Consider the following 14,841-nt stretch of genomic DNA (forward strand, 5'->3'; position numbering starts at 1 on the left):
TACTGCAGTTTGGATTAAAAAGTCAAACAGGCTATACAATAAGACTAAAAATATAAATAACAACAGTGGGTTGTGATTTACACCACTGTAACAATATAAAATTATCAATCGCCTGACTACGCTTCATGGACGCTACTTTAAAAACAACTGGTTTATGTCATCATATAAAGAAGCACAAATTACCCTTTTGTCATAACTGACCAAAAACCATGACATGTTTAGGAATCTGTGACACATTGTTATTGGTTAAGGCCTTTAATTTTTATCCCCAATGACATGTTTAAAATGTTACTTGTAGCATCAGATTTCAATAGCAGGACTTCAAATTCAGGGCGGCATGGTGGTGTAGTGGTTACCACTGTTGCCTCACAGCAAGGAGGTTCTGGATTCGAGCCCAGCAGCCGGCGAGGGCCTTTCTGTGTGGAGTTTGCATGTTCTCCCCGTGTCCATGTATGAGCCCTGTGATGACCTGGCGACTTGTCCAGGGTGTACCCCGCCTCTCACCCATAGTCAGCTGGGATAGGCTCCAGCTTGCCCACGACCCTGTAGAACAGGATAAGCGGTTACAGATAATGGATGGATAGACTTCAAATTCATCACGTGAGGAGCAAAGTGGGCATAGCTGAAACAAAATTACTACATAGGTTGCACCAAATAACGTTCTAATTTAGTTCTTACAGCAATAACAGGGTTAAAGAAAATCTTCAATATTTTCCAAGTTCATAAAACAGAATTTTAAAAACAATTACAGTGGGGCAAAAAAGTATTTAGTCAGTCACCAATTGTGCAAGTTCTCCCACTTAAAAAGATGAGAGAGGCCTGTAATTATCATAGGTATACCTCAACTATGAGAGACAAAATGAGAAAAAAAAATCCAGAAAATCACATTAAAAATCAGACAAAGAATTTATTTGCAAATTATGGTGGAAAATAAGTATTTGGTCAATAACAAAAGTTCATCTCAATACTTTATTATATACCCTTTGTTGGCAATGACAGAGGTCAAACGTTTTCTGTAAGTCTTCACAAGGTTTTCACACACTGTTGCTGGTATTTTGGCCCATTCCTCCATGCAGATCTCCTCTAGGGCAGTGATGTTTTGGAGCTGTCGCTGGGCAACACGGACTTTCATCTCCCTCCAAAGATTTTCTAGGGGGTTGAGATCTGGAGACTGGCTAGGCCACTCCAGGACCTTGAAATGCTTCTTAGTGTACAAAGCCAGTCCTTCATTGCCCGGGCGGTGTGTTTGGGATCATTGTCTGATCATTGCTGAAAGACCCAGCCACGTTTCATCTTCAGTGCCCTTGCTGATGGAAGGAGGTTTTCACTCAGAATCTCACGATACATGGCCCCATTCATTCTTTCCTTTACACGGATCAGTCGTCCTGGTCCCTTTGCAGAAAAACAGCCCCAAAGCATGATGTTTCCACCCCCATGCTTCACAGTAGGTATGGTGTTCTTTGGATGCAACTCAGCATTCTTTCTCCTCTGTTAGGGTCCAACCCAGTCTGAACGGTCCTTATTTCTCGAGACCCCCGATGCCTTCATGCCCCTCAGATCCAGGACGAAATACCGCGAAAGAAACAGACCAGGAAAACCAGAAAGGTTTCACAGCCAGTTTATTCACAGTCACTTCGTCAAAGATGAAATATTACAAACACCTTTTATAACAAATTATAATCTCTCTAAACGGCTATTGTATCTGTTGAATGTGTGTTTGTATGTGACCTCAGAGAGGGGTGTGTGCGTCTGTGTAGGAATGTGTGTGTGTGTTATGTGTGTGCGTGTGGGATGTCAGCCTATGACATCAGCTATGTTCGTCTCCTCACTTGCGTGCATTGAGGGGACCTTGATCTGGAAATAATAATAATAATCTCCATCAGTGTGTGTGTATAAATCTTGAATCAATCATAATATAATAACATTTCTGATCATATGACATGATAGCAAGGTACAGACAGATTTTAAAGGTCTCTGCTTACGTACACCCCTTCAGGTCAGATATAACATAGGGCATGGAATTTTTAAACACAGATAATATGTCTAGTCTACAAAGTCTTAGTCAAAGAAAAATACATCAGAAATTAATGCCAAATTAAAACAGAAATAGTTTAACGGATCTAAAAGCTAAAATATTAAAATCAATTTCTTAACACATGAATATGTGCTAAGTCAGTAAATTACATCTTGATTTCATCAATATGTAGTAAGACAATCATAAGCAAAATAACAAATAAGAATATGTCTTTAACAATGTTAAAACAAAGAATGTTATAAGAAAGTAAACAAAAAATAAGAACAAACAAACAAGAAAGTCATATGAAACAAGAAAAATGAGAATATGTCTGGCAAACCAACTAACAGGATTCAGAATTAAACTCATAAAAACTAAACTAAATTAGTTTAATGCTTTTAAACTAAAACCCTTAGAATCATAAAGTCTTAACAATCCTAAATTATATTCTGTAATTATAAAACTAACTTAACACTATAAAACTAACAATCACTAAATGCAGCTTTAATTCTACCATTACAGATTCAGATTCAACATTAAAGAAACTGGTTAACTCTTAATCTTAAATCACAATACTAGCTATAAAACTAAGTTAAATCATGGCTTTAAATTTAACTTTTAATCCCTATGCAGCTGCGAGTGTGTGGGGGTCGATCTGACATCAAAACAGGCCTTGGCGTCGTTCAGACACATCTCTGATCAAAAATACACATTTCATATCAAAATAAACAAAATGTTCCCAAACAATGTCCAGCCAAGACATAAGGTCATTTCAACTAATAATATAATTTTGTCACAAAATAATTTGCTAACTTCTTGGCCAAGAATTAATGCTTATATAAACCTACATATAATAAAACCTAACATCCTCCAAACACGACAAGTTGAGTTTTTGCCAAAACGTTCTATTTTGGTTTCATCTGACATTCTCCCAATCCTCTTCTGGATCATCCAAATGCTCTCTAGCAAACTTCAGATGGCCCTGGACATGTACTGGCTTAAGCAGGGGGACACATCTGGCACTGCAGGATTTGAGTCCCTGGCGGCGTAGTGTGTTACTGATGGTAGCCTTTGTTACTTTGGTCCCAGCTCTCTGCAGGTCATTCACTAGGTCCCCCTGTGTGGTTCTGGGATTTTTGCTCACTGTTCTTGTGATCATTTTGACCCCACGGGGTGAGATCTTGCGTGGAGCCCCAGATGGAGGGAGATTATCAGTGGTCTTGTATGTCTTCCATTTTCTAATAATTGCTCCCACAGTTGATTTCTTCACACCAAGCTGCTTACCTATTGCAGATTCAGTCTTCCCAGCCTGGTGCAGGTCTACAATTTTGTTTCTGGTGTCCTTTGACAGCTCTTTGGTCTTGGCCATAGTGGAGTTTGGAGTGTGACTGTTTGAGGTTGTGGACAGGTGTCTTTTATACTGATAACGAGTTCAAACAGGTACCATTAATACAGGTAACGAGTGGAGGACAGAGGAGCCTCTTAAAGAAGTTGTTACAGGTCTGTGAGAGCCAGAAATCTTGCTTGTTTGTAGGTGACCAAATACTTATTTTACCGAGGAATTTACCAATTAATTAATTAAAAATCCTACAATGTGATTTCCTGGATTCTTTCCCCCCATTCTGTCTCTCATAGTTGAAGTGTACCTATGATGAAAATTACAGGCCTCTCTCATCTTTTTAAGTGGGAGAACTTGCACAATTGGTGACTGACTAAATACTTTTTTGCCCCACTGTATATGAACACAGGGGCAGTAGTGGTTAGCGCTGTCGCCTCACAGCAAGAAGGTTCTGGGTTCGAGCCCAGCAGCCGGCGAGGGCCTTTCTGTATGGAGTTTGCATGTTCTCCCCGTGTCTGCGTGAGTTTCCTCCACAACCCAAAGACATGCAGGTTAGGCTAATTGGTGGCTCTAAATTGACCATAGGTGTGAATGGTTGTTTGTCTCTGTGTCAGCCCTGCGATAACCTGGACGCCTCTTGCCCATAGTCAGCTGGGATAGGATCCAGCTTGCCTGCGACCCTGTAGGACAGGATAAGCGGCTACAGATAATGGATGGATATGAACACAGTATGCCAAGTACAAATCTCTGCATACTGAGTAACAGGTATGGTAACATTTCTATATTTTCCAGTCTATCATATTTCATAAAAACACCATTTACTGCAAATAAAATCAGTCAAAAGTAGTTGTGTGTTTTTCATATATCCATTATATCACCTCACCTTTCTTCACTCCACTCTGCTTTTTCCCTTTTTTATGCCTGCATGCTCTCCTCCTCCTCATGTCTTCCCTCTTGGAACATGATCGGCCTTGGGGCACAACTGTTTTAGGCCTGTAAATCTGCTCTCCAGCAGCTGTATAAAGTCATCTTTTATCATCATCATCATCATCTTGAGGGCCTGCTGTCTGTCAACCCCTAAAAGATCTACCTTCTTCCAACTCCTCCTTTTACTGAACAGCACAATTTTTTGAAAGGCATCATTAGGCATTCTGCAGATGTGTGTGATGTATTTGAGGTACTGTATGTGACATGTATCCTCGACTGACTGTGACTGGGTTATTTCATACAACTTTGCATTAGAGATCTTGAAACCCCAGTCCAGTTCCCCTTCTACCAGGGATGAAGGGTCAACCCCTCTCTTGCGGTGGTTTGCAGGGGGAGCATTCTTCCTCGCATAGCCCCCGGCTATCATCTTTCTTAAGAAGCCATTCCACACAGCATTAAGCTGTTGTAGTTCGGCACTTGTTAGTTCCCATGTCTGGACACTATACAATGGTCGAGACCGCACACATGCCGTCAAGATTTTCATCCGTGTATTGAGGTGGATTTCACCATCAATGAGTATGTGTTTCAGCTCGTTCCACTTTTCAAAGGCTGATGCGATCCTGTGATGTAGAAACGTCGATGACTTCCCAGTGTTGGTGGTTAGATGGCCGAGATAGCAGAACTGCCTCACATTCTTAAATTTCTGTGTTGTTGACTGTCAGAAGACTAGTTCTCGCTTGAATAGTTTTGTACAACATCTGCAGACCAAATTTCGAGATTGTCATAGAGCTCTAGGATTTTCTTCAGGTCGTTTAAGTTCTTAGAGAAGACTACAATGTCATCAGCGTACATGAGCTCTGTTATTCTTGACACACCATACAAAGTCCTGGTATGGAGTCCTGCTGTCTCCTGTATTGTGTTGTCTACAGGCTGGAGGCTTTTTTGTTTATATGTTTGTTTAGTGAAATCATTAATGATAATATTACTATTATCATCACATTATACTGGCAACTATTTAAGGTATTATTAGTCAAGTGGTGATACTAATAAATCATATGAAAGCTGTTATTGGATTTCAAAAAAAAAAATCTGTTTATGAAAAGAATGATGTTGCAAGCTGTAGTAAAGGTGTGAATTACAGTATATTGTGTATTCAGAGTGAAATATTACTGGTCAAGTCATGTAAACCCAGAGTTTTCCTATTTTCAGTTTACTTTAAAAAGGTTCTGACTGCAAAGTTGAATTCTGGGCAAAATGTTCTATTTCTATTGCTGTTGGAGTTTCGAGATGTTTCGCTGCTGCACACACCATGTATCCTATGTGTAAATGTTTTGCCGAGATAAAAAGCGTCCCGCATTTTACGATTCTGGAGCTTGCTGAAGCAAGTGAGCAACATCATGTGACCACCGTGGGGCATGTTTGACCTACTTTTAACCAAAACAAGTTGGCGTGAGCAAACATGGCGGACGCCGTTCTCCTGCCAACGGAAAAGAAAAGCCTGCCTAGTGAGTGCAACTGCAACATAGAGCAAGGTTAGATGATATTTTTCTGGACGGATAACTAAATCATTCTAGCTAGCACTTAGCTATCTTAGCCTTAGAACAGCATTTCTCAACCTTTTTTCAGTCACGGCACCCTTCAGAAGTATGGAAATTCTCAAGGCACCCCCATATAAAATATACGCAGTCATGCTGACCCCGGCAGTGATGTTGTGACATGGGAAAGAGGGCCGTGAGACAAATTTTGATGATGCATGAGGCGGCGATGATCTGCATTAGTGTAACTATAATTTTTTGGAATTTTAATTCATTTTATTTATTTAAAACGTTAGAATATATAATTTGACGGCACCCCTAATGAAGCCAGACGGCACCCCAGGGTGAGAAAGGCTACTTTAGAATGCATGGCTCGACTCCACGGTAACGAGTATAGGAGTTATACACCTAATGTTTTGATCTTACAGAGAAAGAAATGAGAACACAAAAGCAGTAACAGAGAAAAGATATATTCGTCTTTTGTTTCATGGAGCTATTCGTGAATGTCAACCACAAGTCACATCCCTGTGACTCAAAACTCTCAGAGGTCGATGCAGAGTAACGATGTTTTCCGCGTGTCACCATCTTGGTGTGACGCAGTTCCATAGTTATGCTAATTAGTTAAAGCTCCTCGCGTTCCGCCGTTTCCGTCTATAGGGCCGTACTGTTTACCTCAAAAGGGAGGAAAACGGTCCCAAAATGGAGAAAAGCGACCCTCAGGACATCAAAACGATCATCTCGTCCACATGATATTGTTCTTGCGAGACAGAGGAAAATGCCATGCACGATAAAAAAAAAATTAAAAAAATCTGGAAATTTCAGATGACTTTGCAGTCAGGACCTTTAACTAACTAAAGGGATTCACTGTTAAATAGTTGAATAGATTATTTTGAATTTAACTGAACCACATGTAAATATATTGATGGATTTTTTTTTTTGCAGTTGTCATATTACAGTACAATGTATTCACAGATCCAGATTTATTCATACAGTACAAAATGACTGCATTCTCACAAGTACTGATTAAAGACTGCTTCATATTGTTCCTGTTTCCCTGATGTCACTTTTGGCTCTCCGTTCTGTTTGATGAACTCCTGTGAATAAAAATATGCATTAATGTAAGAACTCGTGATATCTAATAGAACGCACAGGTTACTGGGATGAAAAAGTGAAAAACCTCGAGGTCCTCCAATGAGCAACTGGACTCTTCTACCTTCTGTCCAATTCCATGGCTGAAGCTCATGTAGCGTTCCTACATCACACACACACCACATCCAGGATATGTACTGATCTAGGATCAGTTGTTAGCGTTTATATTACAACAAATTTAAACCACTTCATAGCCAGAACCTGGTTTCATGGTTATCAGGAAAGGTTGATATTCAGTTTCAAATGCCTAACGGTAATAAACAAATAAATAAACACCATTTATTGCCGTAACTAAGATTACCCGCAGCATATTTTGCATAACTCCTTCCTCAATCATCTTGGCTGCGTTTCTGAGACCTCGAGCGAATGCATCCATGGCGCCAATGTGAGCGATGAACAAATCCTCCAGATCAGTGGATTCCCTCCGGACCTTGGCATCGAAATTTAAACCTCCAGGCTGCAGGCCACCCTGCTCAATAACAGCCTGAGGGATTTAATGAAGCATAAATAGGAGCTCGCAGTTCTGAAAATGAAAACCTATTCATATTTTAAACAGACGTCTTACGTCACCTTCATCACCAAGGTCGTATTTCTGATGTCCATGGGGAACTGATCCGTGTCCCAGCCCAAGTCAGGAGAGCCTGTGTTGGCGTCCACAGAGCCCAGCATGCCAAACCTACACCACACACAAACACACAGAGTGGCGTAAACCAGCACACTGCATCAAAACGTTTCACAAATGGCACTGAATGATCCAGAGCATCATACACAGAGGCCATGATGATGTCATGTTCATAAGAATGTCCAGCCAGGGTCGTATGATTCGGCTCGATATTCAGTTTGAAATCTTTGTCCAGTCCAAAATGCTTAAGAAACCCAATAACACTCATCGCATCTGTTAAAATGGCAAAAAGAAATCAGGACACTTAGCCAGAAGCCAAGTGGTCACATGACAAAAACATAAACCATACTCATCCATGCGGTATTCACTTAAATAGTATTTGAGTCATATATTTAATTAACGTTAAAAAGTCTATTTACTGCTCTAAAACACTTACCGTAGTCATACTGGTGCTTGCACGGTTCTTTCGGCTTGGGCTCAATGAGAAACTGGCATTTTAAGCCGATCTTCTCTTTATAAGCTACAATTAAAACTGATGTTAGTTCTTCTTTGGTGATAAAACATGCAACAGAGATTTAAAGTAACCTGATGCTACTTCATACCCACGGCCATTTTGAAAAATCTGGCCATGTGCTTGAGTTCAGCCGCCACGTCTGTGTTGAGTGCCGAGAGGAAGCCTTCACGACCTCCCCAGAACACTGCGGAGAAAAGACGTCACGGTTAACACAGAGATCTACAATCACAATGACTCGCAGCATTATTACATGATGAGTCTATTATATGGGTCGCAGACTATCAGGCACCAAGTCGTCCCAGCTCATCATTCAGCGATTTGTCTGAAAGTATATTACTCTGTAACTACACCGAAACTTATTGAAAAGTACGTAGTTATGAAATTAAGGACTAACACTGGAGCCTCTGATGGGTCTTGGGATTTTTAATCGGGTTATGAGGATTATAAAAGGAAAGTTGGACTCACCAAAGTTCTCAGCCTGCAGTTTCTTGGCGATCTCTAGACCTTTCTTCACCTGAGCTCCAGCAAAGGCAAACACATGGCAGTCTGGATTACTTGCAGCTCCGTTCATATATCTACATGTATACAAGGCACGTGCTTCAATCATGTTCCCTGAAAACTCAGTAAGCAGCACAAAACACTGTAGTGTTGCATGGCCATTTAATTGGTTATACAATATATTATGTTTTATTCTATCTACATTACAGGATATGAGCAATCGTGTGCTCTGATTGGCTACCCTACTACCAGGATATCGGCTCATATACCGCAAGTAGAGAAAAACAAAATGGCGGAGCGTGTTGCTGAACCAACCGAGAACAAAAAAAAAACTACTCAAAAAAAAAAGGCAACAAAATATGGAATACTAGATAGAACTTGACGCCAACGGCGTCGATGGGGATGCCTCCGCCCGGTAGACTACACGCCTTATTAAGTTGTGATTTGGGGATGGACATTTGATCTTACAGTAATCTTGACCTGGTGAAATTACTTGCATCAGCCTTGGAGATATTGTGCTCACAAGGTTTTCGGCCAGACATTTGACCTCACAGTGATCTTGACCTTAGACCTTCTGAAATCTAAATTTAATCAGTTCATGTTTGTCCCAAAGCGCACAAATGGTGAAAGTTTGGTGAAATTCCTTTCATTAGCCTTTGAAATATCGCGTTCACAAGGTTTCGGGACGGACGCACGCACGGATGGACAACCCGAAAACATAATGCCTCCTGCACCTTATGGTGGCGGAGGCATAAAAAGTATTTGATGGTAAGAACATATTTTTTTATTCTTCAAGAATTATTATTACAGCATTTTCACAAATTGCTCCTGTCATTTCGCCAGTTTGTTTACATTCTAAGCGGAAATTATTTTGTTGGATGTTTTGTTTATCAAATCTGCAAAAAATAAAAATGCTCCATTTCTCAAAATCCAGTGAATGTTGATGGAATAAAACAGTTATTCCACTCAATCTCGTCGTACAAGGCTTATAGCCGACTTGGTGCTACGCGCTTCATCGGCTATCAGCTCATGTACGACTCGATTTCGTGGAATAACTGTTAAATGTACTAGAGTTCTGCTAAATTCTCAAATGAACGATGTCGATTAATTTTCTATAACAGCAACTCTGAAATATGCTCTTATTTGAATTGAGACGAGCTGCTCCGTACCTATCCGAGCTTTGCGCGACCTCCCAGTCAGTCAGACGCGCTGTCACTCCTGTTAGCAATGTAGCTAGGCTCAGTATGGCCAATGGTATTTTTTGGGGCTGTAGTTAGATGCGACCAAACTCTTCCGCGTTTTTCCGGTTTACATAGGTTTATATGACCAGTGACATGAAACAAGTTCAGTTACACAAATTGAAACGTAGCGATTTTCTATGCTATGGAAAGTCCGCACTATAATGACAGGCGAACTAACACCTTCTGCGCGCTTCGGCAGCGCATTGATACAGAGCTCAGATATATATATAGTGCGCACTTTCCATAGCATAGAAAATCGCTACGTTTCAATTTGTGTAACTGAACTTGTTTCATATCACTGGTCATATAAACCTATGTAAACAGGAAAAACGCGGAAGAGTTTGGTCGCATCTAACTACAGCCCCAAAAAATACCATTGGCCATACTGAGCCTAGCTACATTGCTAACAGGAGTGACAGCGCGTCTTACTGCGTCTGACTGACTGGGAGGTCGCGCAAAGCTCGGACAGGTACGGAGCAGCTCGTCTCACTTCAGATAAGAGCATATTTCATTATGGAAGTACGGTGGACTGTTCCTTTAACATCGAGCTTTAATTTTAAAGAGGTTGTGCAGACTTAAATGTGTTTTTTTTTTGAGCTGTAAACTGAATATGACATGACTGTATTGTGATGAAATACATCAGTGTTTGTGTTGACAAAATTATCATTTTTATTTAAAAAAAAATAAAATAAGTGTTTTATGGGGGCGGCACGGTGGTGTAGTGGTTAGCGCTGTCACCTCACAGCAAGAAGGTCCGGGTTCGAGCCCAGTGGCTGGCGAGGGCCTTTCTGTGTGGAGTTTGCATGTTCTCCCTGTGTCTGTGTGGGTTTCCTCCGGGTGCTCCGGTTTCCCCCACAGTCCAAAGACATGCAGGTTAGGTTAACTGGTGACTCTAAATTGACCGTAGGTGTGAATGTGAGTGTGAATGGTTGTCTGTGTCTATGTGTCAGCCCTGTGATGATTTGGCGACTTGTCCAGGGTGTACTCCACCTCTCGCCCGCAGTCAGCTGGGATAGGCTCCAGCTTGCCTGCGACCCTGCACAGGATAAGCAGCTACAGAGGATGGATGGAAGCATTTTATGGGTTTAACATGGCTCAAAACACCATCTACTGGTTAAAAATAATCCTGAACGTTGCAGGTAGAGCCGACCACTTGGCACTTCTCTGCGTCATGACATTTTTATTAAAAATAAAATAAAAAGAAGAATGTGAACGCTAATGAGAAGTGGGCGGCCAACCTCCCCCAGCCCCTGCCCTTGAGCGGCAGTCTGTGAAACTGCACTCATTTTCAAATTTATGGCTGATCAGCATATAATTAAAAACACTGGCAGGTGAAGTGAATAACATCGATCATCTCATTACAGTGGCACCTGTCAAGGAAGGGGTAGGATATATTATATTAGGCAGCAAGACAACAGTCAGTTCTTGAAGTTGATGTGTTGGAAGCAGGAAAAATGGGTAAGCGTAAGGATCTAATCCACTTTGACAAGGTCCAAACTGTGATGGCGAGATGACTGGGTCTGAGCATCTCCAAAATGGCACATCTTGTGGGGTGTTCCCAGTGTGCAGTGGTTAGTACCTACCAAAAGTGGTCCAAGGAAGGACAACCAGTGAACCGGCAACAGGGTCATGGGTGTCAAAGGGTCACTGATTTGCATGGGGCACAAAGGCTAGCCCATATGGTCCAATCCCACAGAAGAGCTACTGTAGCACAGACTGCTGAAAATATTAATCCTGACACCTTTCTGTTTTAGCCAGCATTAACTTTATCAGCAGTTTGTGCTACAGTAGCTCATGTGCTGCTATATGCAACATCAGGGGGCAGCTTAACACACTCCGAGAAAAGTGCTATCTACCTCCATGAACTCAAAAATGCCCATGATCGCCAAATCATGAGAGTATGCCACCCTGCCATGGCCAATTTTGCTCTTGTAGGTTCCCAGATGGCCGTGACGGTCATTATTGTCATTTGTTGCTCATGCAACGTCGGGGGTGGACTTGGAGGAAAGCGCTATTCGCCCATGAGCTCACAGTCAACCATGATCGGTTAGTGTAATTAACACTCCCCAGTTTTGCTCTCCTGAGCGCCCACGGCATCACTGGGATTCAAACTCACGATCTCCAGCTCAGAGGGTAAACGCTTTTCTGTTGCGCCACCCACAAACCCATTAGTCACAGGTTTTAATATAATATAAAGCATCTTACAACTGAAACACACATATACCAGTTGAGGTTTCAAGGCCCAAAAGTGAGATTAGAAATCACGACCTATCAAACATGAACACTGCTGAGTTACTGTTCCATTTAGAGGAAGATTTAGAATGAGATTCTTAATTGTGTTTGCCGTTACTGTGACTGACCTGGGATGAGCAAACAGGTTGCAGGTGACCCACAGCACTTTCACTCCAGTCTGCTTCTGCAGCTCCAGTGCCAGGTCTGTTATCTCATCCAGGTTCCTATTGGACTCCTCCAGAGTGGGTCCCTCAGGGGCCATGTCCCTGAACACACCGGATTATAATAATACAACCTCAATAAATATTCCTTAATAATAACCGTAATAATCTTTAAATTTGTATGGTTCAAATCCAATACACACCTGTCATGAAAAGCGTAGTACTTTACCTACAAAGAAAGCAGTGAGCGTTTGAAACACAGGAATTCAGATGATTATATTGTATATTTAGCTTATGATGTATTAAATTTATTCTACCCACGTTCACTGGATATGAGCAATCGTGCGCTCTGATTGGCTACTCTACTACTAGGATATCAGCTCATATACCATGAGCAGAGAAAAACAAAATGGCGGAGCGTGTTGTCGAACCAACCGAGGACGAAATAAAAACTCGACTCGAAAACAGAACCACAAAAAAAAAAAAGCACTAAAATATGGAACGAAAAAGTATTTGAGGGTAAGAACGTATTTTTTTTTCCAAGAATTATCACATTTTTCACAAATTGTTCCTGTCGTTTCGCCGGTTTGTTTACATTCTTCATATTTAAGCATTAAAATTTGTTGAATTTTTTTTTTAGACTGGTTCAAAAGCTCAAAGAAGTTTGAAAATTACAGAACTGAAATATCCAAGGAAGAAAAAAAACAAAAACCCACTAAAAAGTCAATTCGTGCAGCCAGCAATAGGCTTTTAGGAAGTCCGCCTAAGCAGAAATGATTTTGTTGGACGTTTTGTATAAAGTTTTTATTTATTGAATTTGCAGAAAATAAAAACGCTCTGTTGCTCAAAATCCATTGAATGTGGATAGAAAAACAGTTATTCCACTCAATCTCATCGTACATGGATTATAGCCGCTATCGGCTCACGTACGACTCGATTTCATGGAATAATTGTTAAACGTTCCATATGAATGGTAAGGTGTTGCTGCTTTACAGCTCCAAGGTCCCCAGTTTGATCCCCATCTCTGGCTTTGTTCTCCAGGTTCTCTGGTTTCCTTTCACCTCCAAAATGGAACACTGGTAGATGGAATGGCAGCTCTAAATTAACCCTGGACTTGAATGAATGTGTGAATCCAATCCACCTAGACATGTTTTTTGGGAGGTGAGACAAACCCAGAGGAAGCCAAGTAACCCGAACACAGGATCGAATCAGGGACCAGGGATTTGATCAAATCACAGAGCTGTAAGTCTATGTAAGACCATGCTACTCTCACTGCACCAAGTCTTGGTGGTGGACTCAGACTTTTGGACCTTGTTGTATTCTGGAGTGTAATATAAAGAACACAGTGAACATGCTTTTGAGGAAAAGACAGAAATTATTTCAAGATTATTTCTGTACACCAAGTTTGGTGAAGAACTCAAATGCAGCGCTGAGTCTTTTCTTTGCGATCTCCATGTTGTTTTCTCCTTCATTCCAAGGCCTGTGCAGGGTTGGAGATCCAAATGGATCAGCACCTGACAGAGAGGAGAGATTAAAAATACATTTTAAAAATACTGTAAACAGCAGTAAGCCAGACTAAATTAAACAAAGTCAACATTTGGTGTGAGACGACCCTTTGCTTTAAAGGGGAATTGAAGTTATTTTAAACTTGCTTTATTTCTTAATTAACGTGTTATTCAATTACGTTTTCGGTTTTATTAACCTTATATCGTGACTCATATATTACACTTATCAGCCTTTTCGGTTTTTAGCCATGTTGAATGTAGTTTGTTTGGTCCACGGCACGCGTCGCTTATCCGCGCGATCTTCACGAGACTTGTGCGAGACTTTGAAACGTGAAGTGTCAGTGCCGCCATCTTGAAAACTGTTTACACTGCAGCCAGACCGCCATATCATTCCAATTTAGATTAATTTTGAGATTTGCCAGCTTCATCAGTGATGGAGATTATTCCGTACGACTTCAAACCAACGTGGAGTAGAGAAGAGTTGGAAAGACGACAGGATAAGGACGAGTCCGTCACGCTGGTATTTACGTCATTACTGTCGCACAATTAAAACGTGCCAGATCAGGCGACTGGTGGGTTTTCAAAATAATAAATACATGATGTATTTTTGTGATAAATGCATATTATACTGAGTGCATTTCCCACATAAGGTTTCTACAAAATGGCGTCCCCGCTATATAGTGCCCTATATAGTGAGTAGGGAGCGATTTCGGACACAGAAAACTTCCGGCTTGATTACGTCAGCATTCGAAAGAGGGCGCGTGTGTGACTTTTGATAACGTTGGCAGATGTCGGTCACTTTGATTTCCGCTGTACGTTTTACTTCCGTCCTACGATGTCTCGCACAGGTCTCAACGAATCTCGTTTACGGCCGTTGCTTTGACATACGGACTGATATATTACAGAGCACATTTCAAACACTCATAACTTGCTATAGCAGTGACAAAATAGCTCTCAAAAAAATGCACTTACATTTTATAAAATGAGATAAATAGAATTTTGATAAAAAAAAATTTGCCTTCAGTTCCCTTTAAAAAAAAAAAGAAAAGAAAAAAAAAGTAGTCTCAGGTAGGTTTTACTGAGCATCTTACAGAACCAGCCCCA

General features: G+C 41.0%; 1 protein-coding gene across 3 annotated transcripts in view; it reads right to left on the reverse strand.

Moving 5' to 3' along the window:
* Positions 1-6,780: 6,780 nt before the first annotated feature.
* LOC132867360 (uncharacterized) overlaps positions 6,781-14,841 on the reverse strand; it is a 54,252-nt gene continuing 46,191 nt past the window's right edge. For all 3 annotated transcript variants that reach the window (XM_060900232.1, XM_060900231.1, XM_060900230.1), the window contains 11 exons: positions 13,631-13,746; positions 12,436-12,461; positions 12,200-12,337; positions 8,566-8,675; positions 8,189-8,284; positions 8,023-8,106; positions 7,733-7,859; positions 7,535-7,640; positions 7,266-7,448; positions 6,993-7,067; positions 6,781-6,909 (listed from right to left, as the gene is read on the reverse strand). In XM_060900232.1, coding sequence (XP_060756215.1) covers positions 6,826-6,909; positions 6,993-7,067; positions 7,266-7,448; positions 7,535-7,640; positions 7,733-7,859; positions 8,023-8,106; positions 8,189-8,284; positions 8,566-8,675; positions 12,200-12,337; positions 12,436-12,461; positions 13,631-13,746 — 1,145 coding nt within the window. In that variant the 3' untranslated portion in view covers positions 6,781-6,825. The remainder of the gene's footprint in view (positions 6,910-6,992; positions 7,068-7,265; positions 7,449-7,534; positions 7,641-7,732; positions 7,860-8,022; positions 8,107-8,188; positions 8,285-8,565; positions 8,676-12,199; positions 12,338-12,435; positions 12,462-13,630; positions 13,747-14,841) is intronic.

The sequence above is a fragment of the Neoarius graeffei genome, chromosome 19 (genome assembly GCF_027579695.1).
Source record: "Neoarius graeffei isolate fNeoGra1 chromosome 19, fNeoGra1.pri, whole genome shotgun sequence".
Taxonomy (NCBI): domain Eukaryota; kingdom Metazoa; phylum Chordata; class Actinopteri; order Siluriformes; family Ariidae; genus Neoarius; species Neoarius graeffei.